The sequence below is a fragment of the Dromiciops gliroides genome, chromosome 1, assembly GCF_019393635.1.
Source record: "Dromiciops gliroides isolate mDroGli1 chromosome 1, mDroGli1.pri, whole genome shotgun sequence".
NCBI classification, from domain to species: domain Eukaryota; kingdom Metazoa; phylum Chordata; class Mammalia; order Microbiotheria; family Microbiotheriidae; genus Dromiciops; species Dromiciops gliroides.
In genome coordinates this window covers 168,078,744-168,104,941 of record NC_057861.1, presented here as the reverse complement: position 1 = coordinate 168,104,941, position 26,198 = coordinate 168,078,744, and the positions used below count along the sequence as shown (strand labels likewise).

The following is a 26,198-nucleotide window of genomic DNA, read 5'->3' as shown; positions in this document are numbered from 1 at the left end:
AGTTCAAGTTTCATTTTTACTTGGGAAGCACACTGGAATTTTTAACCCAGGGCTACCAGATGAAAGGCCAATATTTTGCCATTTAAGTTCTAGACATTTGACATTTATGCCAATTTTTCACCTGAATGGTCGAAAGCACAAGGAAATTATGAGATCTTGAAAAAACTGGACTTTGACTCTGCCAAGTCTCAGATTTCTTGGCTTTAGGCTTTTGCTCTAACATATGCTTTCTTATTTAGACCAGGTTAAGCATTTTATGATACTTGTAATAAGTGACCAAGAAGAATAAAATTTCCCCAACAAATTCAGAAATGAGAAACTGGCTAACCCACCCACAGTGAAGAAATTAAAGTATATAAGTAATGTTTTCAGCAACTAACCAAGTTTGATATTAATGAATGTTTATTGAAAAAAACAATAATAATCTAAGCATTACACGGATACTTTAATTACACATAGTTCCAACAAAATGCAATTACAATAAAAATAAGTACATTATATTTCTTGGTCCCTCGAGTAGCTGAGATAGTTGAACTATCTTCATTAGTTCATATTACATAAACATCATTAATAAACACATATGTATAAATATTTTCACTTATCTTTCTGACCCTTACTTTGCTATTTTCTTCTTTTATGGCCATGATGCCTTTCTTCATCCCTGAAATAAAAAGATATTATGAGCTACTAAACATTTCAATGTCAGTTTAAAAAAAATTAATTCAGTACAGATACATCACTTAACATTCAAACTGTTACTAAAAACAACAACAAAAACTGCAACGAAATCTTCAGCTATCTGTCCTGATAATGCAAAAGACCACAATGTGGTTAGCAGGTGAACTGTTCAAAGATTAATATGAACAGCTACAGTTGAGTAATGGGTCCCAAAATGTTAGTGTACATAATTGGATGTTTATGCAGTTATAGACATATAGGAACTACATCAGGGATGGGAAATGAAAGGGCTTTAGTGAGTTCAGGAGTGGGAAGCAGACAAGGGGTTTCAGGAACTCATCTGGGCCCCGTGTTAGGAGCCATAGTGGTGAGGACTAAGAACTAGCACTGAATGGGAAAGGGGTTTGAGATAAAAGGATCTAATTCAGCTGCCCAGATGAGATAAAGGCACCTGTAAGACTTTATGAACTGGGAGTAAATGGGGAAAGACAGTTGTATCTGAGACATGGGGGACCCAACCCTTGAAAGGCAACTTTTTATGAAAACCAAGGGAAGGGACGGAGAGTTGCCCTTAGGTATCTGAGAAAACAGGTTCTGCCAGCTTTACAAGTTTGCACACAATGGCAGATTTCATTTTCTTCAGCAAAAAAAAAGTTCATAGAGGCTTTTTTTTGTTTCTAACAAAGAAAAAACAACTTTGTGCTTTAAGTTAAACTGTGGTCAGCATTTAGAACATACAGTAATACATATAATGGGAAGGAAATAAAAAGATATTTTTAGGTACAGATGTTAACTTTTTCCACTCCATAGCTTATGAAACAACTATGAACTTTTTAGCTTTTTAGAGTAGCCAAAGTTACAGAATCAGCACTCTATTAAGTCATAGTAATAGACAAAAACAGAGACATGTAACACTAAAACTGAAAACAATCCAATCTGTTCCCCACCACCAAACAACTGAGTTTAAGTATGTCTAATCTTCCAGGAATTGTCTTAATAAAATAATGAGAATACAGAAACTTTCTGATGTCCCTCCTCCAATTTATTTCCTTAACTCACCCTGCAACCCACTCCATGTCAGAAATAGCTTGCAGAATTTAGCCCCATACTACAGCAGTGGTGTCAAACTCAAACAAGTGAGGGCCAAGTAAGCCATACATTAAGGATGGGGGAAGGAGGGGGGGGGTCACACAGTCATGTAATTTTCAAATGCAATATTATCTGTTATTTGTTTTGTTAAATATTACCTAATTACATTGTAATCTGTTTGGGGTCACACTTGGGAGTGTTGTGCATCATTGCGGGGCCAAGTGTTTGATGACTGTATTACCTACAGGACAGGTCTGCACTTTCTCAAATTATCATGGCGGTGGGGTTGCTACACAAAAGAGAAATCTGAAATGTCAAAGTATTACTGAAACACAGTAGGTGCTGTATCAAATAAGCTTAAGAGCAGTACTGAAAGATGGCAATCAGGGACAGCTAGGTGTTGAAGTGGATAGAGCACCAGCCCTGGATTCAGGAGGACCTGAGTTCAAATCCGACCTCAGACACTTGACACTAGCTGTGTGACCCTGGGCAAATCACTTAACCCTAAATGCCAGAAAGGAAGGAAGGAAGGAAGAAAAGCAAGCAGGCAGGCAATCCAAGAATGAGCAATAATCAAGAGTAGACCAAAGAAAGACAGATATTTTTCCCTTTTATCAACCAAAAAGGATCACAAAGTAAACATTCAATTCTGTAAATTAAGGATTAAATGTGAGCCAATAAAGAAATGAATGACTGCAAAAGTTTAGGATAAACCAAATAGATAAAAGGGTATTCTTTGAATATAGCTAATTCTTGATCCTCAGTGGTAATGGAGAGCAAACAATAAAGATACTTGAAATCCACAATTCATACAAAACCACAATTCAGGTGTTAGTGACCTCAGTCATTCAAACCTTTATAAGAGCTATTATCACAGAAGAAAAATTAATTATTTTGAGGATGTAGTTCTTTTTCTCTAGCCCTGCAAAGAGCAGCTGGCACTAATAAACACTAAAAATAATAAAAGGAAGCAAAAAGGACATGAACAATTCCTCAGAATTCCTTACTTCACCCTGCTCTCCCCTCTAACATCTACACTTCTTTTTTTATTTGGTTTGTTTTGTTTTGTTGCAGGGCAATGAGAGTTAAGTTACTTGCCTAGGGTCACACAGCTAGTAAGTGTCAAATGTACTCAGGTCCTCCTGAATCCAGGGCCTAGCTGCTGCCATCTCCACTTCTTTTAACAGCACTGCCATGTCAGATGCAAAACCCTGCCATCATCTTTGACCCCACTTCTCACATGCCATCCCTCTTGATGGCCAGTGCTCCTCACCTCTACCTCCACCACACCTGGCCCTCCACTCCAATACCACTGCAATCCTTTAGGTCAAGCATTCTCTCTTCTTGTCTAGACTACTCTACTAGCCTTCTACCTAAATGGTTTTTTGCTTCCAGTCTAACCTATCTCCAATTTATCTCCCACACTGCTACTTAAGTAACCTTCCTCTGATCACGTCACTCCTCCCCTTACAGACTTTCAGTGCCTTCCTATGACCTGTCAAATAAAATAGAAGCTTCTAAGTCAAGGCCCTCAGTCCTGAGATTCCAACCCTGCTGCCTAGCCTTCTCCTCATATCCTCTAAGTCCTAGAACCACTAGATAACTGCTCCTGTACCATGCTCTTGACCTGCCATTTCGGCAGCATCCCCCAAGCCTAGAAGAGTCTTCTTTCAAGTTTCCCCTAAGACACCTCTACAAATCCTCCCTGAGGCAGCATGAGAGTAACCATGCCTATCTTCACATGAACATGCTCACAGCATCCTACCTAGATCCCTCCTTTTCCCTTCATCCCTCACTTCTTTAACGCCTTCTGTTAGCCTCTGAGCTCCCTGAGATCAGGGTCTGTGTCTTACCCATCTTTAGGTGACTAGTATTAGTAGGCAGCTAGGTGGCACAATGTATAGAACACCTGCCCAGAGTCAGGAACTCATCTTTCTGAGTTCAAATCTGGCCTCAGACACTTACTACATGTGTAACTATGAGTAAGTCACTTAACCCTGTTTGACTCAGTTTCCTCATTTATAGTGAGCTGGAGAAGGAAATGGCAAGCCGCTTCAGTACCTTTTCCAAGAAAACCCCAAATGGGGTCACAAAGAGTTGGACGTGACTAAAAACAACTAAAAAACAACACAGTAGGAAGAAAAGAAGCATTCATTAAGGGCCTACTATGTGCCAAGCACTGTGCTAAAGTGCTTTATAATTATCTCATGATCCTCATAACAACCCTGAAAGGTAAGTGGTACTATCCCCATTTTACATTTGAGGAAACTGAAGCAAAAAGAGGTTAAGTGATTTGCCCACAGTCACACAGCTAATAAGTGTTGGAGGGTGGATTTAAACTCAGATCTTCCTGACTCTAGGCACAGAACTCTATCCACTATGATACCTAGCTGCCAAGTGGCAGTACAGTAATGGATAAGGTAGGATTAGGAGTGATTGTAGTTTACAAGGAACAGCATTTAAACTTACCTATCTCTCTTTCTTCTTAAGTCCCTATCTCTCTCTTTCTCCTTACTTCTTTTTCGTTTACGTGGGCTCCGGCTTCTATCTCTTCTGTGTCTTGAGTGGTCAGCATCTTTATGGCTTTCCCCAGACTGTCGTGAATCTACTGAAGCTGATCGTCTTTCCTCCTTTCTGGAAAGCAATATTAACCAGTGAATCTTAAGCAGGTGTATTTCCTTCATTCTTCCTTGTGCAAAATGAAGCTACACCACACCCATGAAAAATATTTTAAGCAATGGAATCTCAGAGTAATACAATTTATTCCAGAGTGGAATTCAAGATTAAACAGGGTTTTCTTGCACCTCTCTTCTGGGGAGTGAGAAGTGAAAGAAACAGGTTATACGGCAGTTTCACTTACAAGGGAATTGTATGGCAGAGCTTAAGAGTACAGTATACAGGAAAAAATCTCATCTTGAGTAATAGCTTAAAGTATTTTTTTTTTAATTAAATTGTTTTAAATGGTTCTGAGAATTCCAGAATGATGGCAAACTATGAATGTACAAGGACATGCTCAGAGAAGAACATTCTGACAGTGCCAAATGATACACACACCTTCCAGAAGATTTTGCTGTGTTAGAAGCATTTTCAGCATCATCCTCTGCTTGTTCCACTTCCTCCTGCCAATGGCTGCTGAGCTCTGCCATGTGCACACTGATCACATCTCTAATTACCTGGGGAAAGGGAGGTCATGGGAAGAAGTTCAATGAAAATGAGAAAAGACAATTAAGGGGCTTATGTGCAATATACAAAATATGGAACTAGTCAGTCATTTCCCAAGTATTTACCCTGACTTCCTAAGTAATCTGGAAATTCTTTAACAACAGGGACCATGTATCTATTTCCTTCATACCCCATCTTCCACTCTCAACCTCTTTCAACAAGTTTTCACAGTGAAACTGTTTACAACTAGAGATAATTTGCAGAGTCCATCCAATCACCCCACCCACCCATCCCCCCCCATCTCCCCCTCCCCCCTCCCCAACCCCTACACAAGGTTAAGGCTTTAGGGAAGATAAGAAGGTACTTTGAAGTTGAGAAAAGAAGGGGAGCGGAGGGAGGAGAAAGTGGGGAAATAAATTCAGAGCTGGAAGTGTCTCATCTAGGTTAGAACAGTGAGGTCAGGCTCTTGGCATCAAAGGAAGCCAGCATGTTGGGGAAAAGGGGGTTAGAAGGTGTACACACAATCTGCAAGTGCTGAGAGATCAAGGACTAAGAGTAAAAGTTAGCTGAGAGAGAAGTGGTGAATCACTGGAAGATTTCAAACAGTAAAATGAAACAATTAGTAGTTCTGAGAGGAAAAAAAGATTGAAAGTAACACATGAGTGAGTGAAAGGGAATGAAATCAGGAAAGAAGTCAACAAATGTATTAGTGTATTTTATGTACCCAGTATTCCATTAAACATAATGGGAACTACATATGAAATTTTTAAATGCTCTATGACTTCAAAGGGATTATAATACAGTTAGTGAAAAAAGGATTACATTATGGACTATAACTACAATACATAACAAGTCAACTAAAAACATTATTAAGCATCTATGGGGTACAAAGCATTGGGGGTACAAAAAGATAAAAATAATATAGATCCTGTCCTCACAGAGATTACAATCAAATAGGGAAGTAAAGACAAACATCCAAGTACAATATAAAGTAAAATATGTTAAGGGCAAAGGAGATATGCAGACAAAATGTTATAAGAAAATTTGAAAGAGAGATCACTTTCAGTTGGGGTGGTCAGAGCTGACTGAAGTGACAGCTGAGCTGAATCTTGAAAGAAGAAAAGGACTGTAAGAGGCAGAAATGTAAAGACTTATACTCTGCACATGGGAAGGATATTTGTGCAGAAAAGGAAAGAACAGAAAGACTGTCTGGAATGTGCAATGCCTAGAGGATAATGTGAAATAAGGCTAGAAAGGTGGGTAAAAACCAGCCTATAAGAAGCCTTAACTACAAGATTGTGTCTATCCTGAAGGGAAAATTTTTGAGCAGGATGTGGTATTAGAAAGATTTCTTAGCAGCTGCATGTAAAGGGTAGATACTAAAGACAGTGAAACCAGTTAGGCATGTGTTATACTAGTTCAGGTTAGAGATATGTGGGCCAGAACTAGGATGGAACAAATATTGTGGAAACAAAGTCAATAGGACTTGACAACTGACTGGATTAGAGGGTAAATGGAAGAAGAACCTGTATAAACTGTGAGAAAGGTGATGGCAAGAGCAGAAGCTGAAAACCTGGGAGGACAGAGAGGCCGGGAAAGACAAGTGATTATTCTGTTCTGAACATACTTTTAGTTTAATATGTTGTCAGGACATACAAATAGAAATGTGCCAGCAGCCAGGTGGAAATGAACTACTAGAGCTTGAGGATGAAATAAGAGCTGGATGTTTGGAAGTCATCTGCAAAGACTCCATAACCGAAGCCAGGGAAGTGTATGAGACATCCAAAGGAGAAAGTGTATAGAGAAGAAAGAAAAGGGCCAATGACTGACCCTTGAGGGACACATACTTAGGAGGCAGGAGAAAAGGAACCACCCAAAGATACTGAGGCAGGTAGGAAAAGAACCAGAATACTGGTGCCATGAAAGACAAAGCAGAACAGTGATCAATCATATTAAGTCTTGTAGAAAGGTCTAGGTGCGAGGAATTGAGAAAAGTCAATATTATGATGAGGTCCGAGAAACTACTGTTGGCTTATGTCATATTCACAGCCATCACTTTGTGAAAACAAAAAACTAGAAATGAAGTGGACACTGATCATTTGGTGAATGGCTACAGACAGACTGTGACACAGTCAGATGTGAGCAACAGAAAGATCATTTTAGTTAACTATATTTAAAGAGTAGATACTGGAGACAGATAGATCAATTAGGCAGTTATATCGGTTCAGGCTAGAGATAATGAATGAATGAATGGAATGGAATATTACTGTGGTAAAAAAAAAAACACAATTGTTTAAAAGAAACAATCTTTAATGACCTTAGAGCAGTTTCAATAAAGTGACAGACATAAAAATCAGATTAAAGAAAGCTGAGAAGTGAGTAAATGGTGAGAAAGCATAGCATGGTGGGAAGAATGCTAGATTTGGAGTTAAAAGAGATCGGTTCAAATTCTATTCTTGCAGCTGGGTGTCCTGGTGGAGAATGTTGTTCTTGGAGTCAGGTAGACTAGAATTCCAATCCTGATGCCAACACTTACTAGTTGTAAGACCCAGGGCAAATCCTTTAACCTTTCAGTATTTTTCCTCATCTATACAATGAGGATAATAATAGCATTATCCTCACAGCAGGTAATCAAGTAAGATAACATATGTAAAGCATTTAGCATACCTCAAAGGATTATTTGAATGTTGGAAGCTATTATCATTACTATTACTGTCATTATTTTGATATCTTTGTATCTTCACTGGTTCCTTTTCCTCTTGCCCCCTATGTGTGGATGTCCCTCAAGGGTCAGTCCTTGGCCTTTTTCTTTTCTCTCTCTATACTCTTTCTATTGGAAATCTTCAGCTATCACCTGTTTGCAAATGACTTCCAAACATCCATTCTATTCCCAACTTACTTGAACTTACTCCCTGCTCCTGGGAAAGTTATTTACCCTCTCTGAGCCCCAGTGCCTCATCTGTAAAACAAGGGGTCTTACCCTTTAGATGGTCTCTAAGGTCCCTGCTAGCTCTAAAGCTATGATCCTACAAAAAGCTGAAGCAGCAAAAAAGACTACCCTTCCTAAAAATAGGAAGTGAAAGATTGCTCACTATCTTTGTATGGACTACTTATCTCACTATTCACTCCACTTCAGCAACATCTGCTGCTCAGCCTGATTCTGAATCCAAGATGCCCTCCCAAGATAAGCTCATCACTTCTAAATTCATCCCCTGATGGACACCACCTCCTCCCTCAGTCTCCTCTTCCCTCTGCCTGAAGAATAGAGTATCAAACTCCTCCCAATGTCTTCCTTTATAAAGGACAGAAACTGAATTCTCAGGTCACTCCACTTTGCATCTGCTGCCCTGCCTATTTTCAACTCCCCAAATCAAGAAAGCCCCTGATGTCCCATTCCCCCCCAACTACCGCCATCCCCACTTTCTCACCCCCTTTTCTGTGATGTCTTCCTTTTAGACTGTAAACTCCTTGAGAGCAGAGCCTGTCTTTCTTTTTATTAATTGTATCTTCAGAACTTAGCACAATGTGTGGCACGTCATAGTGATTGGATTGGATGGAAAAAGATACTGGCTGACAACTTAAGGGAGTTGAAGTGTGGGGTTTTTGGTTGTTTGTTTTGTTGTTTTTAGGTTCTAGGAGATCTAAGGTCTTTTTTAAGTAGTGAGGAAAGATGGGAAGGAGAGTGATAAATTAAAGACGGAATTAGGAGGGAAAATCAATATGAAGGACTTAGCTTTGGCAAAGAAGATGAATGAAGATATGGAGAGTTTGTGAGGTACAGAGGACAGGATATGAGGGCACTCATGACAAAGAGCTGCAATTTTTCAAAGAAAGAAATCAATGAGGTAGTAACGACTTTATGGAGTGAGTGGGACTTGTGAGATAGTCCTTTAGGGATGGACTGAATAGACAAAGAATGTTTTAGGACAGCAGTATGAACAACAGCACAAGAGGAAACTTCGCAAGCTTGTGGAACAATAAGGACATCAGCCAAAACGAAGCAGAGAGAGCATGGTGGAGAGGCAAACTGGAACCACATTAGGAGTCTTAAATGCCAGAATTAGAACTGAGGCAGCAGGAAACAGAAAGCCAATCAAGAAGTATTTGTGATCCAGCAAAGAGATAACACAATTATTCTAAGTAATAAAAATCAGCACATTACCTTAGAAAATTAAGAGGCTAAAGTTTTTCTATATATAAACCAAAGACTTTCTGCTGCCATCAGAAAGTGATTCTCAAAATATGGTATGAAATAAACTCAAATTTTCCTTTAAGTAGTAAAATATTCAGAATTCTTAATCAACTCATTAGTTGAGTTCATAAAGGCACTTAAAGGCACATAAAGGCATCTTAAGACTATAAAATTCCAGGGCAGCTAGGTGGCGAAGTGGATAAAGCACCAGCCCCTGGATTCAAGAGGAACTGAATTCAAATCTGACCTTAGACACTTGACACTTACTATGTGACCCTGGGCAAGTCACTTAACCCTCACTGCCCTGGGAAAAAAAAGAGAAGAAAAAGAAAAAAGACTATAAAATACCTCTGTGCTGTTTTACACGTTCTGAAAACCCATTCCCTGCTAAAGGGTGGTTTTTGAAGCAAAAGATGCTACATACTATTAAGTGTCTACTCCAGCTACACTTTCATCTTCCAAAATATCCCTGCAGCATCTTGGAGTCCCATGGAAAGTTTAAAAAGTAAGTACCCAAGGCACACAGACCATTTTCTGGTCATCACTTACCTCAGTATAAGACTTTTTGGTTATATGAACATTCTTCGCTCTGTAAGACTGACGTCGTCTTTTATAATCTCTCATTTCGGCCAGAATTTCAAGATGAGATTTTGGACCCTTCTGACTATCATCTAAGAATGAAACATAATGATCATAGCCTCAACATGCTTTCCAAAAAAAAAAAATCAGCATTCATAGTATACCATCAAATGACATTTCAACTGTAGAACACACATTAGAAGGAAAAAGATTCTGCCTTACATAAATGGGCCAAGTAACAAGGAAGCTAGAAGCACAGCTCTTTCATTAAACAAGATGGGAATAGAGGGAGGGGTTCAGGTTCATCAAACTCATTTAAAAGTACCATGCAGAAGGGGGAAAGGGACCCACATGTACAAAAATATTTATAGCTGCTCTTTACGTGGTAGCAAGGAATTGGAAGTTGAGGGGGTGCCCATCAATTGGGGAATGGCTGGACAAGTTGTGGTATATGAATACAATGGAATACTATTGTGCTGTAAGAAATGATGAGCAGGAAGAGTTCAGAGAAACCTGGAGGGTCTTATGTGAGCTGATGATGAGTGAGATGAGCAGAACCAGAACAACATTGTACACAGTATCATCAACATTGAGTGTTGACCTACTGTGATGGACTATATTCTTCTCACCAATGCAATGGTACAGAAGAGTTCCAGGGAACTCATGATAGAAGAGGATCTCCAAATCCAAGAAAAAAAAAAGAAAGAAAGAACTTTGGAGTATAGATGCTGATTGAACAATATTATTTCTTTTGTTTTGGGTGCTGTTGTTTTTTTTTTTCTATTTTGAGGTTTTGCATCACTGCTCTGATTTTTTCTTTTGTAACAGGATTAATGCAGAAATAGGATTAATGTTATTATGTGTATATATATGTGTGTGTGTATATATCTATATCTATATGTATATGTATAGAGATATATAGACATAACCTATATCAGATTGCCTGCTGTCTAGGGGAGGGGGGAGGGAGGGGAGGGAGGGAGAAAAATCTGAAATTGTAAAGCTTGTATAAACAAAAGTTGAGAACTATCTTTACATGTAACGGAAAAAATAAAATACCTTATACATTAAAAAAAAAATTAAAAAAAAAAGAAAAGAAAAAAAAAAGTACCACGCAAACACAATACATGGAATTTCACTGATCAGAAAGTTGTACTATTTTAGCTCATTTTAAAGAAGTTTTTAAATGACTATATAATCTTAATACTGTACCAAATAACAAATACTGTACAAATAACAAACTACAGTATTTATCTCAAACCTTGATTGACTTTAGCAGCCAGGTCTACAAAAAGGTCACTGTCATTTTCAGTGATTTGAGACCTGGACCGCTGTTTCTTTGTCTCTTCAAGGACATAATCAAAGATGGCATGACGATCAGCTTGGGTCAGGTCACAGATGAAACGCTTGTGATTCTGAGGCACTTCAACAGGCACTGAAGAATAAATCCCTACAGTAGAAACACAGGGACAAGAAAACTACATGAAACAATGTAGAATAAAACTTTTGACTGATATCAACACATGAATGTCATAAAAATGCAACATACTGATAAAGTCAACACACCAGGACAAATAACACTCATCGAGCAATTTCTGAATACTTAATATATGTATTTATGTTGTCAGTTGTCTTGAATATACAACGTCCATAGTGAAGGGTTTGCTTATTCACAATAGTAGTGAAGATAGATCCTTGCAGTGACAAAAACAATTAAGTATAGCAAAAGGCTTACCAATGACTTAGGAAACTCCTCAGGGTGATACGTTTGACATTGTTATTGTGCAATTTCAAAATGACTCATATTGGAAAATGTCTGCTTTGTCAAAATAAAACATACCAATCACACCAAAATCTAGGGGGCTTTGTAAACTGTGAAGGGACAAGTATATTCTGAGTTGGTTAATGAGTTCTTTGTGTATCTACATTAGTCTCTTCAGTTCTACAAAGTTCTACAAAGTTCTACAAAGATATGAGGAGAAAACGAGGAGGAAAAAACACAGAAACTGCATGGAGAGACTGATGTAGATGGACAGGAAACTCATTAACCAACTCAGATTTTAAAATCATGAATAGAAGATGAAACCAAAGGCAAATAACAGAGAACATGCTAATGTAGCAGTCTCTTAAGAATTCCACCCAAAGAACTACAGCCAAGAATGAGATATTCCTAACAATTAATACTAAAGACCAAAAAAAAAAAGTAGTCCTTTTTCTACTTATGTTAGGGGTTATTAGGACTGAGAAAGGGCTATAACTGCCGCTGGGGGACAGGGGGTGGGGGTAGGGAAAAGAGGTGGAATGATGGACAATGAAAAGAGGACTAATCAACTCATTTTATTTTTGATTTTTTTGGAATAGGAACAAAAATGGGACCAGAAAGTGGAAACTTAAGATGTCAGGAGTCAATGAGTTCAAGTCACTATTTCTGGTCAAAGTACTTCCTACAGACTAAAAGAACTGGCAGATGTGATTGGTGAACCACTCTGCTGGCTCATCATCCATATTATACTCTGGAATTGGAAGTGGGTCCCTAGGCTCTGTCTGAGGAACTTTTCTCTCTTTATAGCCTCACACAGTAACTTCAGCAGACACCACTGGTTTAACTCCTGTCTCTATGCAGAAGACTCACAGACCTATACATACAGCCAAAGTGTCTCTTCTAGTCTCTAGTACTGCATCACCAACTGCCCACTGGACATCTCAAATTGGATGTTCCATAGGCATCTCAAAGTTGACATAGCCAAAAGAAAACTTTGCCCCAAAACTCACCCCTCTCTTCCAAACTTCTCTGTATCAAATGAGATCATTACCTTTCTTCTAGTCTCCTAATCTCAACAGCTTCCATGCCTCCCTCTCCCTCACTCCACACATCCAATTGATCACCAAATCTTGACCTTTCTGCTTCCACAATCTCTCTCAAATCTGTCCACTTCTTAACACATCCACTACCCTAGTTCAGAGCCTCATCACTTCTCTCCTGGACTAGTGCCACAGCTTCCTAATCAATCTCTGTCTCAATCTAGCCTCCACAGCTGCCAAAGTGATGTTCCTCAAGCACAAGCTTGCCAACTAAATTGTACGGCTCTTCTTACACTTCAGGCTCCAGCCAAAATGGTCTGCTCTCTGTTCCTCACATACCACTCCATCTCCTGTTTTGTACTAGCCATACCCTAGGCCTGGAATGCAGGCCCTCTCTACCTATGCCTCAAAGAATGCCTCACTTCCTGGAATGCTCAGGTCAAGCACCACCTTCTATATAAAGCCTTTCCTCCCTCCCCGACTATGTGGTATTTATTTTGCATCAATTCTGTATGCACTTATGTACATACACATTGTCTCCTCTGATGGAAGCTTCTTGTAAGTAAGGTCTCTGTTGTTATTGTTTTTATTTCTATCCTCAGCATTCAGCCCTGTGCCTGGCACATGGGGAACATAGAATAGCTCATCTTGGAGAGCAAGAGATGCAACAGAATTGGAGAAATGAAAATGACTCAATTTTCAAAAAAAGGAGAGGATAGAATCAGTAGTCTATAAGCCAGTAAGCCTTACTTCTATTCCTGGCAAAATTCTAAAACATATTATCATGGGATGGTATGTGATGAGCACAAGGGAAACAGCAATGACTAAAAATCTAGCATGAGATAAAAAACCAGTCAGATCAAACTGACTTTATTTCTTTTCTTAATAAGGTAACTAGACAAGTAAGTCAGGGAGACGCTATGAACACAGACTTTAATTTTAGCAAAGCATTCTTTAAGCTTGTTTGTTTGAATTTAAATTGGTTGATATTTGCTTGTTCATCTACATTGGTCTTCTTCAACAACTTCCCTCAGTAGTATTTCTTTCATTTTTTCTCTTCAGAATGTCATTCTTGAGAGTTTCCTATCCTTTCTAGGCTAACTTTTCCTATAGAATTTCAGGCCATAATTTTTTACTTATCCTTTCCTTCAACGCTTTGAAAGTTTCTTTTCTAAAATCCAAGGTTCACATAAGATTGTGCCTGGTTTTTTTCTCCTCTTTCACAAACTACCTTGGAGCGGCCACCCCAAGATTGCTACTATTTCTACCTCAGCAACCAGTTCTTCCTTGTGGCTGACAATCAGATCCAAAAGAGTAATTCCCCTATTTGGGTCCTTCACCTTTTTAAGAATGAAATGACCATTAAAGCAAGTAAAAAAAAAAAACCAATTACTGTTCTGTTTGGGGCAGAAACAGAGCTCTAACAGATGCTAATTAAGGTCCCTTACTACTATTATATAATCACAAATCACCATGCCTCAGGCTTATAATCTACTTCCTCCATTAGTAGTACAAGAAGAAAAGTACAATAGCATTACAGTATGTCTCCTGCCTTTGTTCATCTTCACTCACACGTTCTTCACCATGTTTCCCTTCTCTGGTTCTTGGATTTTCTCATGAGTATCTCTTTATAATCTAACTTAAAGTGCTATAGAAATGCTACTTTTTTTTATTAAATAATTATTTTATTAAATAATGCTACTCCTCCCTCCTCTCATCACGCCTACCAACACATACCCTAACTCGATTTGCCCAGCCTATTCCTTATGAATACAAAATACCCTTCCATAGTCATGTAGTCATCAGTCTCATCCCGCTAAGCTTCAGAGATATGGATGAAGCCAAATTAGGATTTCTAATTTACTTTGATTGTTACTTATTCTTCACACACGTACACAAAAACACAAGGCCACTGGTTTAACTGTTCCTCAGATATTTTGCTTCCTGAACATAAAATTCTACGCTGCAATTTTAAAAATCAATTTTTACAAATAAAGGATGGGAGGACATGTCTAAACAATATGTCCTGTGGAAAACAATTTAAGGGTTCCAGTGAACTGCAAACTCAATGAGATAACAGTGTTAACATGGCAACTAAAAAAGTGAATATTATCTTAGGCTACATTATTGAGATAGGTACTTTGTGCAGGACAAGGGAAGATAATCACTGTGCTACACTTTCCCTGGTGTTCAGTTCTGGGGGCCAAATTTAAGAAAGAGAGAAGCGCTCAATGTCCAGAAGAGTAACCAGGGTGGTGAGAGAATTAGCCACTGGAGGATCGGTTAAATAAAGTGGGGGTGTTCAGTCAGAAGAAGAGACAAGTTAGGAAGAATGTGATAACTGTCTTCAAGGATCTGAAAGGCTGTCACATGGAGGACTGGACTTACCCTGCTCTTCCCCAAGGGCAGAACAAAGTGAAATGGACATTCCAGATGAGTGACCTCGGGCCTGATACATTAAAACTGTCCAAAACTGAAATGCGCCCCTTTGAAAGGCAGTAAATTCCTCCTCACTAGAGCTATTCAAAGCAGAGACTATATGATCACTTGTTGGTAATTGGTGTAGATGGGACCCTTGGTCAGGCAAGAGTCAATCTAAAGGACAATTCAGAATCTATAATGTGTAAATCAGCATGGGACTACATGAAATACACAATCTGCTATGTATGATTACTCAGCTTACATTCAGAGATTCCACGATTTTCTAGGCCAACAATAAACCAACAAAATTTATGCCAAATTCGTTTTACATTAGTCACCATGTACCATCCTCAAAAAAGTAAATACCAAGTTAATTCAAAACCAGTTAAAAGCAGTGTATAGCAACACTTGCAAGTTTCCAAACCAATGCATTAATGAAAAAAATGAATAGGCACAGTACCTTGAAGTGACAAATTAACAAGTGAGCAGAAGTATTTGGGGATTTGAGGCTCTCAAAATAATCATATGGTTATAAAGTAGTACAGTTACTTTATCATTTATTAATGCAAATAACAGTTTCCAAATTGCATTGTTAATAATACAACATATACCAAATGTTATTAAAGAATTATTTTAATCATCACTGGATTAACCCAAGGGAATAAATCAAGTAGATTTTATCTTAATGTCCTAATTCATAATACAATGCCAAGTCACCAGATCTTCCCAGATATTTATTTGGGTAAGAAGCAATCTCAGTGACATCCTAGACAAAAAGCAGAGGTGAAAAAAGAACTCTTTAAAAAAGAACATCTGAACAATTAAACAACCTAGAATGACAGATGATTGTTCACCAGTCCGTAGGCAAATTAAAACACAAGTTATTTGGAAAACAATTCCCTAATTAGCCCCTGTACCAATACCCTAGCCATGTCTACTACTCAAGGGTTTGATTAAGTCAATATACTATATGTATTGTCAGTATACTACTAGTAGGCACAAGAAAGAATGTCTTTGTGTAAGTACTATATATATATATAAATGTAAGTACAATTTGTGTAATTACTATATATATATGTAATTTTAAAATGAGTCAGCTCTAATACCTAATTATTTAGAGTAAGGGCAATGGAAATTTAGGTAAAGTAACACAAATATTAGAAAAATGTTAACTATTGACTCACAATTAGTTTTGCCCATATGTTCATTATTCTCAAAAACGGAAATACAATTTACTCTTTAATATGACCGTGAGGTGGGGGGGTTTGGGGGGTGGGGGTAGTTGTGAGACGACATGATTCCCTTTAATTTCATTCCAGTTAATGAAGCAGTGTGGGGGAAAGAGTGCTAATATTTTCTTCTGAATTTAACCAAAAAAAAAAAAATCAAATTAAATAAACAATTTTCTGCAGCCCATCAAAATAAAGTTTAGTAACATGTTGATACTTTTGAAAGGATATCTGCAAAAAGGATACTGCAAATCTTTTAATAAGGAGTACAATGATGTTCCTAATTCCTCCTTATACTCACCCCAATTACTGAAAGAGAAGAAGGGGGAAAAATTATTAACTATAAACTGTATTTAATTTTTAAGAATGTATTACATACAAATACATCACATTTCTGAAAAAGAAACAATATGAAATGCCACTACAGAAAGGAATAACACAGACAAATAATGTTTGCATTGAAAGATCACAATACATAGGACATTATAGCTGAACGTTCTATATGGATGGCTTCTGCCTCCCTTCTACTTTCATTTACTAACCCATAGTTGGCATTCAATTCTCATGCTTCCTTTCCAAACTGCTATGGCACAATTAACTAGCTTATAAATTTTAACAATTAAAACACAGTATGATGTATTAGAAATAGGATAAGGATCACAGGATTAAAGAGTTGGAACTCAAAAAGACTTTGGACATCATCTTGTCCAACCCCCTTAATGTCCAGATGAGAAAGAGAGGCCATTAAGGGCTAAGTGACATATTCCAAGCTAGTGGTAGAGCAAAAACTTAAACGCAGGCCCACTGGCTCTAAAGCAATGTTCTTTCCACTTTATTACACACTGCACTAATCTCATCCTTTACTATTGGGTTTCATTATCTCATCTATAAAATAAGGATAATACCACCTGCCCTATTCAGAGGATTGTTGCAAAGTTCAAATGAGGATTAAAAAAAAAAGCTACACACAAATGTAAGGTGAGAGTTTGATTATTACTATATGTGCCAAGTATAAGAAGGCTGCTAGAAATGTAGAATCATAGGGCCTGAGGGAGCTCAAAGATCATCTCTTCTAACCCTCCTGTTGCATAAGTAGAAAAACTAAGGCACAGAGAATTTAAAAACTTTAATGCTATATTCTGTCACATACATAATCTTACACAGAATCCTTACTTTAAAGGCTTATTTATTAAATGTATGACCATGTGAAGCATGTGTTTAGAGTATATGTCTATAAACACATTCAGATGGTTAACAGAATTCTGTGAATTTTAAGTCAAATATGATTGAATTGTTATAGTTAGGTTAGAGCAACACCTAGAGGTGAAGAATCATACTTCATTAATTTCTCTAAGGCAGGTTGCTTCTTTAAAAGAACAACATAAAGCCTTAGACAGAATGTGGGCTGAGAGTCAGAAAAACTAGGTTCTAATCGCAGCTCAGCCATTAATTAATGATGTGACCTTCAACAAATGATTTAAACACTTGGGGCCTTGATTTCTTCATTTGTCAAACAAGTGTAATACCTTTTCTCCTACCTACTTCTCAGGAATTTCATGAAAGATTCTATTTTTACTATGCAGTACTAACTTGAAGTACATCCTATTTTTCTATATTGTTTACATGTCTTTTTTTTCTTCAGGGCAATGAGGGTTAAGTGACTTGCCTAGGGTCACACAGCTAATAAGTGTCAAGTGACTGAGCTAGATTTGAACTCAGGTCCTCCTGAATCCAGGGCCAGTGCTTTATCCACTTCGCCACCTAGCTGCCCCAATTTACATGTCTTTATTAAAGGAACTTCTATTAAGTTAAGATAGGTCTTTGTATGCATAATTTAAATTTTCTTCCTTACAAAGACCCAAAGATCTAATTTTTACTGATCTTCTTTCATGGAGGAAGTGAGATACGAAAATTTGTATCATGCTTAATGCCTGTGAAGTGCTTTAAAATGTCACCTCATTTGGAGGTCAGAATAACCCTATGAGACAGGTGGAACAGGTATTTATCCCCATTGTCCAAATAACAAAACTGAAACTCAAAGAGGACAAATGAATGAGGATAGCTACATAGCTGCTTCAGTATCAGAGTGGGCTATGGCTCCAGTCTCCTAACTCTAAGTCAGCCAGGCTCTCTATTACTCCATGGTACCTCTTGTAGTACTGCTGAATTTGAAGTCCCAGGACTAATTACTTGTGCAACTTTAGGCAAATGTCTTACATCTCTGGCCTTTATTTTCCTCATCTATAAAATGTGGAGGTTAAGCTAAACTATCTCTAAAGTCCCTCCATGATCATCCTATGAGAAAAGATAATAATACTTTAAAAAGACATTCACAAATCTTAAAGAGGACTGTACATAACCTTTCAAAACAAATGCCCTTAGAATTTCATAACAAAACCAGACATGGGAATTAACATCAGGTAAATAGTTCAAAATTAAGATAAAATCAATTTCCTAAAATATCTTTACCTTTTGGCCAATTAACATGTTGATAGTTAAATGAATCAACTTTTAACATATCAACAGAAACTAATTTTGATGTCTTAACCTGGATTCCTGGATCTGAGCACAATCCACATTTTTACTGTCACTGACAACTCCCTAACAATGTTATTATCATAGTCAAGAATGCCACTATATCTCCACCAGAAATCTCTTTGGTGCCTTACTTCAAACTAATAATTAACTAGTTAACTAGTTAGTTCCCTTGTCTGCTTCTGAGTGAGTATCTTTTCCCTTAGTGGAAATTATTTCTGATTTTCACTGTAGACTTAAGAATACTGGTGTTGAACGCCCATAATGATCAAATTCTAGAGAGCCAATTGCCACAAGCCATCAAAGTAATGACTCCTTAGATAATAAATAAAGGAGGTGAGTGAAGCTGGTAACCTGGACCAGAGAAGACACTAACTGAGGTCATTCATGTAAATTATATCTGCTCTACAAATAAGTTAAGAGTTAGGGGCATCCTGTATACAAGAAGGAAACAGGTACTTAAGTGGCCCAAAAAGGAATATGAGTGTTGAAACAAGAAGAGACAGAGAATCTGCTGTCAGATTGACCTGATATGGAATAGACAGCTCTTAAGGAAAGAAAGAATAGTTTAGAATCACAGCAGAAAAAGCCAAGCATCACCAAGGGATAGTTCCACTAGAGGCTGCTCAGATAAAATGAGGAGGTCAGATAAAAATGGGTCAGGGTAAATGTCCAATTTCCAGGGTCCTAGAAACTTCTAGGAAAGGTAAAGAAAGATGGCCTAAAGCTCAAAGGGAAAAAAAATCTCCAAATGTTAGACAGTAATAATGTTTTACTCTTCCAGGAAGCCACAGACCAGGACAAAGCTTTTCCAAGACAAGAGCAACTGTAAAGTTGAAACTCTCTAAGTTTGGTACCAAGGGCCTGGAGCACCTCACCGGGAGTTAAGACTAGAAAACAAGTTCTAGTTAGGACTATGAATCCCACCAAATCTAGAAGCAGGGCCAACTTCAATCTAAGTCAGTTTAGAGAGTTGAATATCTTTGTTTAGCCTGCCACTGGGGGTGGGCGTGGGAGATAAACCAAGTTATGGACAAGGACAGCTAGGTGGTACACTGGATAGAGTGCCAGGCCTGGAGTCTCTTCCCGAGTTCAGATCTGCCCTCAGGTACTTACTAGCTGTGTGACGCTGGGCAAGTCACTTAACCCTGTTTGCCTCAGTTTCCTCTTCTGTAAAATAAACTGGAGAAAGAAATGGCAAACCACTCCAGTTCCTTTGCCACGAAAACCCCAAATGGGGTCACAAAGAGTTGGACACACTGGGGAAAAAATAACTAAGATATTGCCCCTGACCTCACGGAGCTTCTAATATAGGGAACATGACACATATACAATATGCAATAGTATAATTCAGAATGAAATGTGATAGGAGCATAAGAGAAAGACAAAGAGGAAGAAAAGAGAAAGAATCAGGGAAGCCTTCTAGGAGAAGATGGCATTTGAAATGGACTTCTATTTGCCCTGATTTAGCGCATCCCCAGATACAAGGTATGGTGTTGATAGCAGCAAACCAAATAAGCTCTTGGAGAGCCAACCAAGAAATAAGAAGCCAGCAGAAATGAATTGGAAACAACCATGAATGTTGACCTTTTCTTGTCTTAGAGGAATGCCTCTGCTATTCACCAAAATGAAATTCAGTAAAATGCAAATTTGTCTTGGACCTCTTCCAAAAGAGTTACTTCATAATATGCCAATGAGAACCTACTTACAAGGCAGTCTCACATAGAAAGTGGTTCCCCTACCTCAAAAACAAAACGGAGGGGCAACTAGGTGGCGCAGTGGATAGAGTACAGGCCCTGGAGTCAGGAGTACCTGAGTTCAAATCCGGCCTCAGACACTTAACACTTACTAGCTGTGTGACCCTGGGCAAGTCACTTAACCCCAATTGCCTCACTAAAAAAAAGGAAACCCAACTCTTTATCTTCTCCATTGTTTCGACAAGTGTTCTATTCACAACAGGTACTTATAAAATTTGATTTATATAAATAGAGGCCAATGAACTCCTTAGGACAGCATTAGAAAGAGGCTCTGCTACACTAAGATGGTCATAGATACAAAATGAAGCAGAAACCAAGATTATCATTTCTGAACCTTAAAACTTATACTTTGCTCACCTCATACTCTTTCCACATGATTTATCTTGAAGAAAAATGCAATTTTTGGTTACATGTCAAAAAAATAATTTGGTTGCCCCCCTTAGCAAAATGAGACAAGTAAAAGTTTTCATGCCAATATTTCACCTGTCAGTAGCTTACTTAATTAAGCCATGTATGACACTTACTTTGGCTATAAACATCACCATCTCTTCCACTGGAAGCCCTGGCTTGTTTAAGTATCTGGAACTGTAAATTCTTATCTGCAAAAAGGCATAAAGGATTTGTCGAAAGGTTTAATAATCACTTAGTGCTGAGGTATAAAAATTATGAAATAGAGTCCACCTTCCTTATGCTGAAAAATCAATTCTAAAATTCACATAGGAATTTTTAAAAATTAAATATCGTACCTAGCATAGTTCAGTTTTAGAAGACTTCCCCATTTTCTACTTCTACCTCTTATCAAGCATAGAGACAGACATACCTTCTAGGGGGCAAAAGCAAAAATTTTCTCTCTAAAAGCCCATACACTTTGAATGGTGACAAAGTCAGTCATATCAGCAGTCAAGAGCTTAGAAAACCATTTAAGGGACTGTTGCATCACACGAGCAGCAAGAAGAGCTATATATGCCAGAGAACAATTATGAACATGTGCTGACAATTGTTGTTACTCCAGTCATATTTTCAGCTTGTGCTATCATCCTATTTTTCTCTGGAAGGATAGGCACAGTCTCCCACAACACATAAAGCATCTGCCATAAATATGAACTGGTTCTCCAAACCATGGACTAAAGAATCAGGTACACTGATAATTCACTTACTCATTTATTCCATTTTTCCATAACGGAAAAAGGATTCTTTCCTATTTGTGAAGTATGCTTAGAAGTAGAGGGTGCTCTATTAGGTAATATGTGGGAATCATTAAAGAATTTCTGTTTTAAAAACAAACTGATGACTTGATACCTACCCAAGTGAACTACAGGTATCTTTGCATTCCCATAGAAAAAAGCAGAATCATACATTTCAGCCTAAAATTTAAACAAAAAAATAAAACAAAACACCGTTAGAAAATGCATTTCTTGAGTATCAGAAATTTTAACCTCAGGGATTTTATGAATATGCAATTGTTAATTTGGTGTGATTAAATTATTTTTCTATAATAATCTCAATTGGGCAAGCATTAATATTATCATCCTATAAAGAAGGGCAATAATGTGCTACTAATAAACTTCAAAATTACTTCTGAAAGATTAACATACAAATTGATCATTAGATGAGGGATGAGAAGTTCAACCCCCAAATCCCACATTTCTCACTTAAAGCCTCAAAAGTAAAGTTAGCCTTTCTTTGGGGAGACAATAATTTTTCATTTTTTTCACAAATAAAGTATTTAGAATTTCACAATGCAAAAATACATACATAAACATACACTGAATAGTTATACATAGATCTACATAGAAAACATATATATGTGGTACCTCTTCTTCTTTTGTATAATCCAATTTCCTGAGCCTACAAGATGCCATGTGCCTTACCAAAGATGACTTTGGCATGTGATGATTAGAATCATATGGGCATACCACAGTTTCATTCTGCAAAGAAAATAATTATCGTCATAGAAGTTAGATATAAAAGTTAAGCAACTTGTCCCAGGGTGTGCAGCTAGTTGACAGAAGAGCTTAGACTAGAATGGAGGTTTTTTGACCTCTAGTGCTCTACTACACCATGCTACCTTTCTTCTTTTTTTTCTTTTTTTTTTTTTTTTTTTTAGTGAGGCAATTGGGGTTAAGTGACTTTCCCAGGGTGACACAGCCAGCAAGTGTTAAGTGTCTGGGGCCGGATTTGAACTCAGGTACTCCCGACTCCAGGGCCGGTGCTCCCTTCATGCTACCTTTCTTAAATAATAAATTTTAATAAAAATTTTATCTACAAATTATTATATAGCATCACAGGATGTGAATAGGCCATTAGGACTGAACATTTCTTCTACCCTGATTAAGTGCAAACTTCCATGTCAGGAAATCAAACATGGCAACAGAAAAATGAAAGGCACTGTGGTACAGTGAGAAGAGTCCTGATGAATCCTCAAACCTGGATTCCGGGCCTAGTTCTGTCACTACTTGTGTGATCATAAGCAACAAGTTTAACCTCAGTCTCAGTTTCCTAATGTATAAACCGAAAGGTTTGAATTAGATGATTAGATAAATTAATTAGATAAAAAATTTAGATAAAAATTAGATTAATTAGATAAAAAATTAGATAAAATTAGATAAAAAAATTCTATGATTCTATTCTTTCTGGCCAGATTTATTAGAGGGATCATCAAGGCTGTTACCTCAGCAACTCTCAAGTGCACCCAATAACATAACACACACAACCACTGAATTGCTGGGGAGACAAGTTAGTGTCTGCTATTATAATATAGGGTAAACAATAGAATAGGAAACAGGTTTTCCTTTGGTATCATTCAATGACATTCACATTAATAAATCATTTCCTTCTCCTTCACAAGAATGATTTCCCTACATTGTAACTATCAATTGAAAAACCTTCACCATATTTTGATATAAAGTATAAAACTACAGGTTTTGCTTGACAAAAAAGATGAAAAGTTGCATGTGAATCAAGAAATTTAAATGTACTGGAAAGGTGATTTTAAGTCATTACCATAAAGTCCAAATATATAGAATACTTTTTTTGGCCGCCCCGCCCCCCCCCCCCCCCAGCAATGAGGGTTAAGTGACTTGCCCAGGGTCAAACAGCTAGTAATCGTCAAGTGTTTGAGGTCGAATTTGAACTCAGGTCCTCCTGAATCCAGGGCTGGTGCTTTATCCACTGCACCACCTAGCTGCCCAAACACTTTTTTTAACACTAAGAAGTAGATTCTTCAAATGTAACCAGAAATGATAGTTCACACTCATGTTATCATATTAAGGATTGCTAAGTACCCTCTCCACAACCCTAAGAGATGGGTATTTCGAATAGACTTATCTCCATTTCACAGATTAGGAAGCTAAGGTTCAGAAGTGTTTAAGTGACTTAGCCAATGTTCAACTCAATTCAGTAAACATTTATTACATTCCTACTATGTGCCAGGTACTGTGCTAAGTGCTGGGGATACAAAAATAGAGGCAAAAAGACAGTCACTGTCCTCAAGGACAGTGGGTCTAATGGGGGAGACAACACAGTAGTGTATACAGGAGCAGGCTACATACAGGATAAATTTGTTGTTGTTGAGTCATGTCTGACTCTTCATAACCCCATTTGGGGTTTTCTTGGCCAAGATACTAGAGTGGTTTGCCACTTCCTTTTCCAGCTCATTTTACAGATGAGGAAACTGAGGTAAACAGGGTTAAGTGATTTGGCCAGGGTTACACAGCTAGTGTCTAAGGCCAGATTTGAACTCAGGAAGATGAATCTCCCTGACACCAGGTGCCACCTATCTTCCTGACCACCACCATCCCGCCCTTTAAATAGGAAAAAATAAGCAGAGGCAAGGTACTGGAATTAAGGCAGGGGAGGGAGAATACTTCCTGTAGAAGGTGGGATTTCAGGTGGAACTTAAAGGAAGCGAGATCAATAGAGTGGAGGAAGGAGAATGTTACAGGCATGTGGATCAGTCAGAGAAAATGCCCAGAGCTGAGAGATGAAGTGTCTTGTTTATGGTACAGCTAAGAGGTCAGTGTCACTGGATACAAGAGTACCTGATGGGGAAAGATAGGAGGGGCCTAGGTTATGAAGGTCTTTGAATGCCAAACAGAGCATTTTGGGTGTGTTCCTGGAGGAAACTGGGGGTCATTGGGATTTGCTGGGTAGCAGATGATGTGGTGGACCTGCACGTTAGGAATTCACTTTAGTAGCTGAATGGAGAATTCAGGTCAGACTAGTGTCAGAGTCCAGATTCATTTGCAGATCCCTTCTAGACTCCCAACTCTGTCCACGCAGTGAAGTTAAACGATTTTCCCAAAGTCAGGCATTCTGCTGGTAACATAGATGGAGGTACTCCACCAGTGCTCTTTTGTGAATTTTCCTATAGTTACTTTCTTTTGGGAAATCTAACAAGAAGCGCAGCCTTTGATATTTCTTTTTGTTCCCCCTCTCCTCCTCATCCCTACCACTCATTTTGTTTTTATTACCCCTATAACTCCGGCAAGATGCCAAGGAATGGATCTACTAACCCATCGAGTGACAGCCAGGTGATCTAGTAGATCAAAGGGCTGAACTCCGAATGAGGTAGATCACTGAGTTTGAATCCTGCCTCATACATTTACTGGCTGAGTGTCCCTTACCCTCGGGGCCTCAGTTTTCTGATATATAAAATGCTAAATAACAACATCTATCTCACAGGGTTGCTAAGAGGATAAGACACGTGTAAAGCACTTTGCAAACGTTAACGCTCCATAGCGAAGCTAGCGATTGCTACATGTCCCCTAGAGCAAGAAAGGCATTGAGTGGCAAAAGCTACGAGTGTCACTTCCCTGATCCGGGAAAACTAGACCCTCGTCCTAAGGAACAAATTTCCTAACCCCACAGGTAAGACAAACCTAGTCCCACTCCCTACTTCCTTATTCCCATTGGCTTTTCCGGTCACGTGACAAGAGTGGCGCCGACCACTGAAGGAAGGGGGAAGGGCAATTTATTAATTTTACTCAGCAGGCACTTAGAAAGCGCCACCTATATGTTAGGTGCTAGGAATAGAAAGACAACACTTCACTGTGATCTGTCCTCTTTACATTTCAAATTGTTTACTATAGGCTAAGCCGACCAGGAAATGAAACAAGACTCCAACCCCCTCCCCCCGGAAGACCAATGGAACAACCCAGCGGGCTCCGCCCCCGCCCCGCCTCGCCCCGCCCGACCACCGGCGCCTTAACCTGCTCGGGTTCCTCGCTGTCTCCTTCCCCAGGGTCCAGCTCGTCGAGACTCCAGCCTAGAGAAACTGTCACCTCCTCCAGCGTCTTGTAGCAAGTCTCCACAAAGTCACTCAGCTCCTGCTGTAGGTGCTGCCGCTCCTCCAGCGACGGAGGCCCAACGCCTGGCGTTACCTCCATAACCGCGTTCTGCGAGAACCAGCCGCCCACAGGCGCGCAAGGGCGGCTGGGACGTCGCAAAGGGGCGGGGCGGGCTGTGTCTCCCACGTGACTGTGAGAGCTAATGAAGAGGAGGCGGGGGCTCTTGAAGAGAAAGTGCACTGGGGATGAATGAAGAGTTCTAGCTTGACGCGTAGACTGATTGTCAGCTTTTCAGTCACCTTTTTATCGCTCCTCTAAGCCAGGGAAGATGCCTTAGACTTCCAGGCCCTTTAAGGAGCTTGCAGTCTGAAAGTTCTTTTCCTTATGCTGTACCTGTTTCTCCCCAAACTGTAATAGAGGAAATGTGTGTCACCATCCACTAGAGACTATAGGCCTGCTGTTTCTC

At 38.7% G+C, this 26,198-nt stretch overlaps 1 protein-coding gene across 1 annotated transcript; it reads right to left on the bottom strand.

The window, feature by feature from the left end:
• Nucleotides 1-439: 439 nt before the first annotated feature.
• On the bottom strand, nucleotides 440-25,867 carry SNRNP48 (small nuclear ribonucleoprotein U11/U12 subunit 48). The gene is made up of 9 exons (XM_043975317.1): nucleotides 25,655-25,867; nucleotides 22,259-22,372; nucleotides 21,748-21,808; nucleotides 20,969-21,043; nucleotides 10,962-11,150; nucleotides 9,671-9,792; nucleotides 4,822-4,940; nucleotides 4,237-4,401; nucleotides 440-661 (listed from the first exon to the last, which is right to left on the bottom strand). Exons 1-9 carry the CDS (start codon nucleotides 25,829-25,831, stop codon nucleotides 622-624), a joined length of 1,062 nt encoding a protein of 353 aa, XP_043831252.1. The 5' UTR covers nucleotides 25,832-25,867; the 3' UTR covers nucleotides 440-621.
• Nucleotides 25,868-26,198: the final 331 nt, after the last annotated feature.

Coding starts and splice junctions, on each gene's coding strand:
- SNRNP48 (XM_043975317.1), bottom strand. CDS start 25,831: ATGGAGGTAACGCCAGGCGTTGGGCCTCCGTCGCTGGAGGAGCGGCAG. Junction 21,809..22,258: donor ATTATACAAAAGAAGAAGAG/GTACCACATATA, acceptor TTTAAATTTTAG/GCTGAAATGTATGATTCTGC. Junction 9,793..10,961: donor GGCTGCTAAAGTCAATCAAG/GTTTGAGATAAA, acceptor TTTCATTCTTAG/ATGATAGTCAGAAGGGTCCA.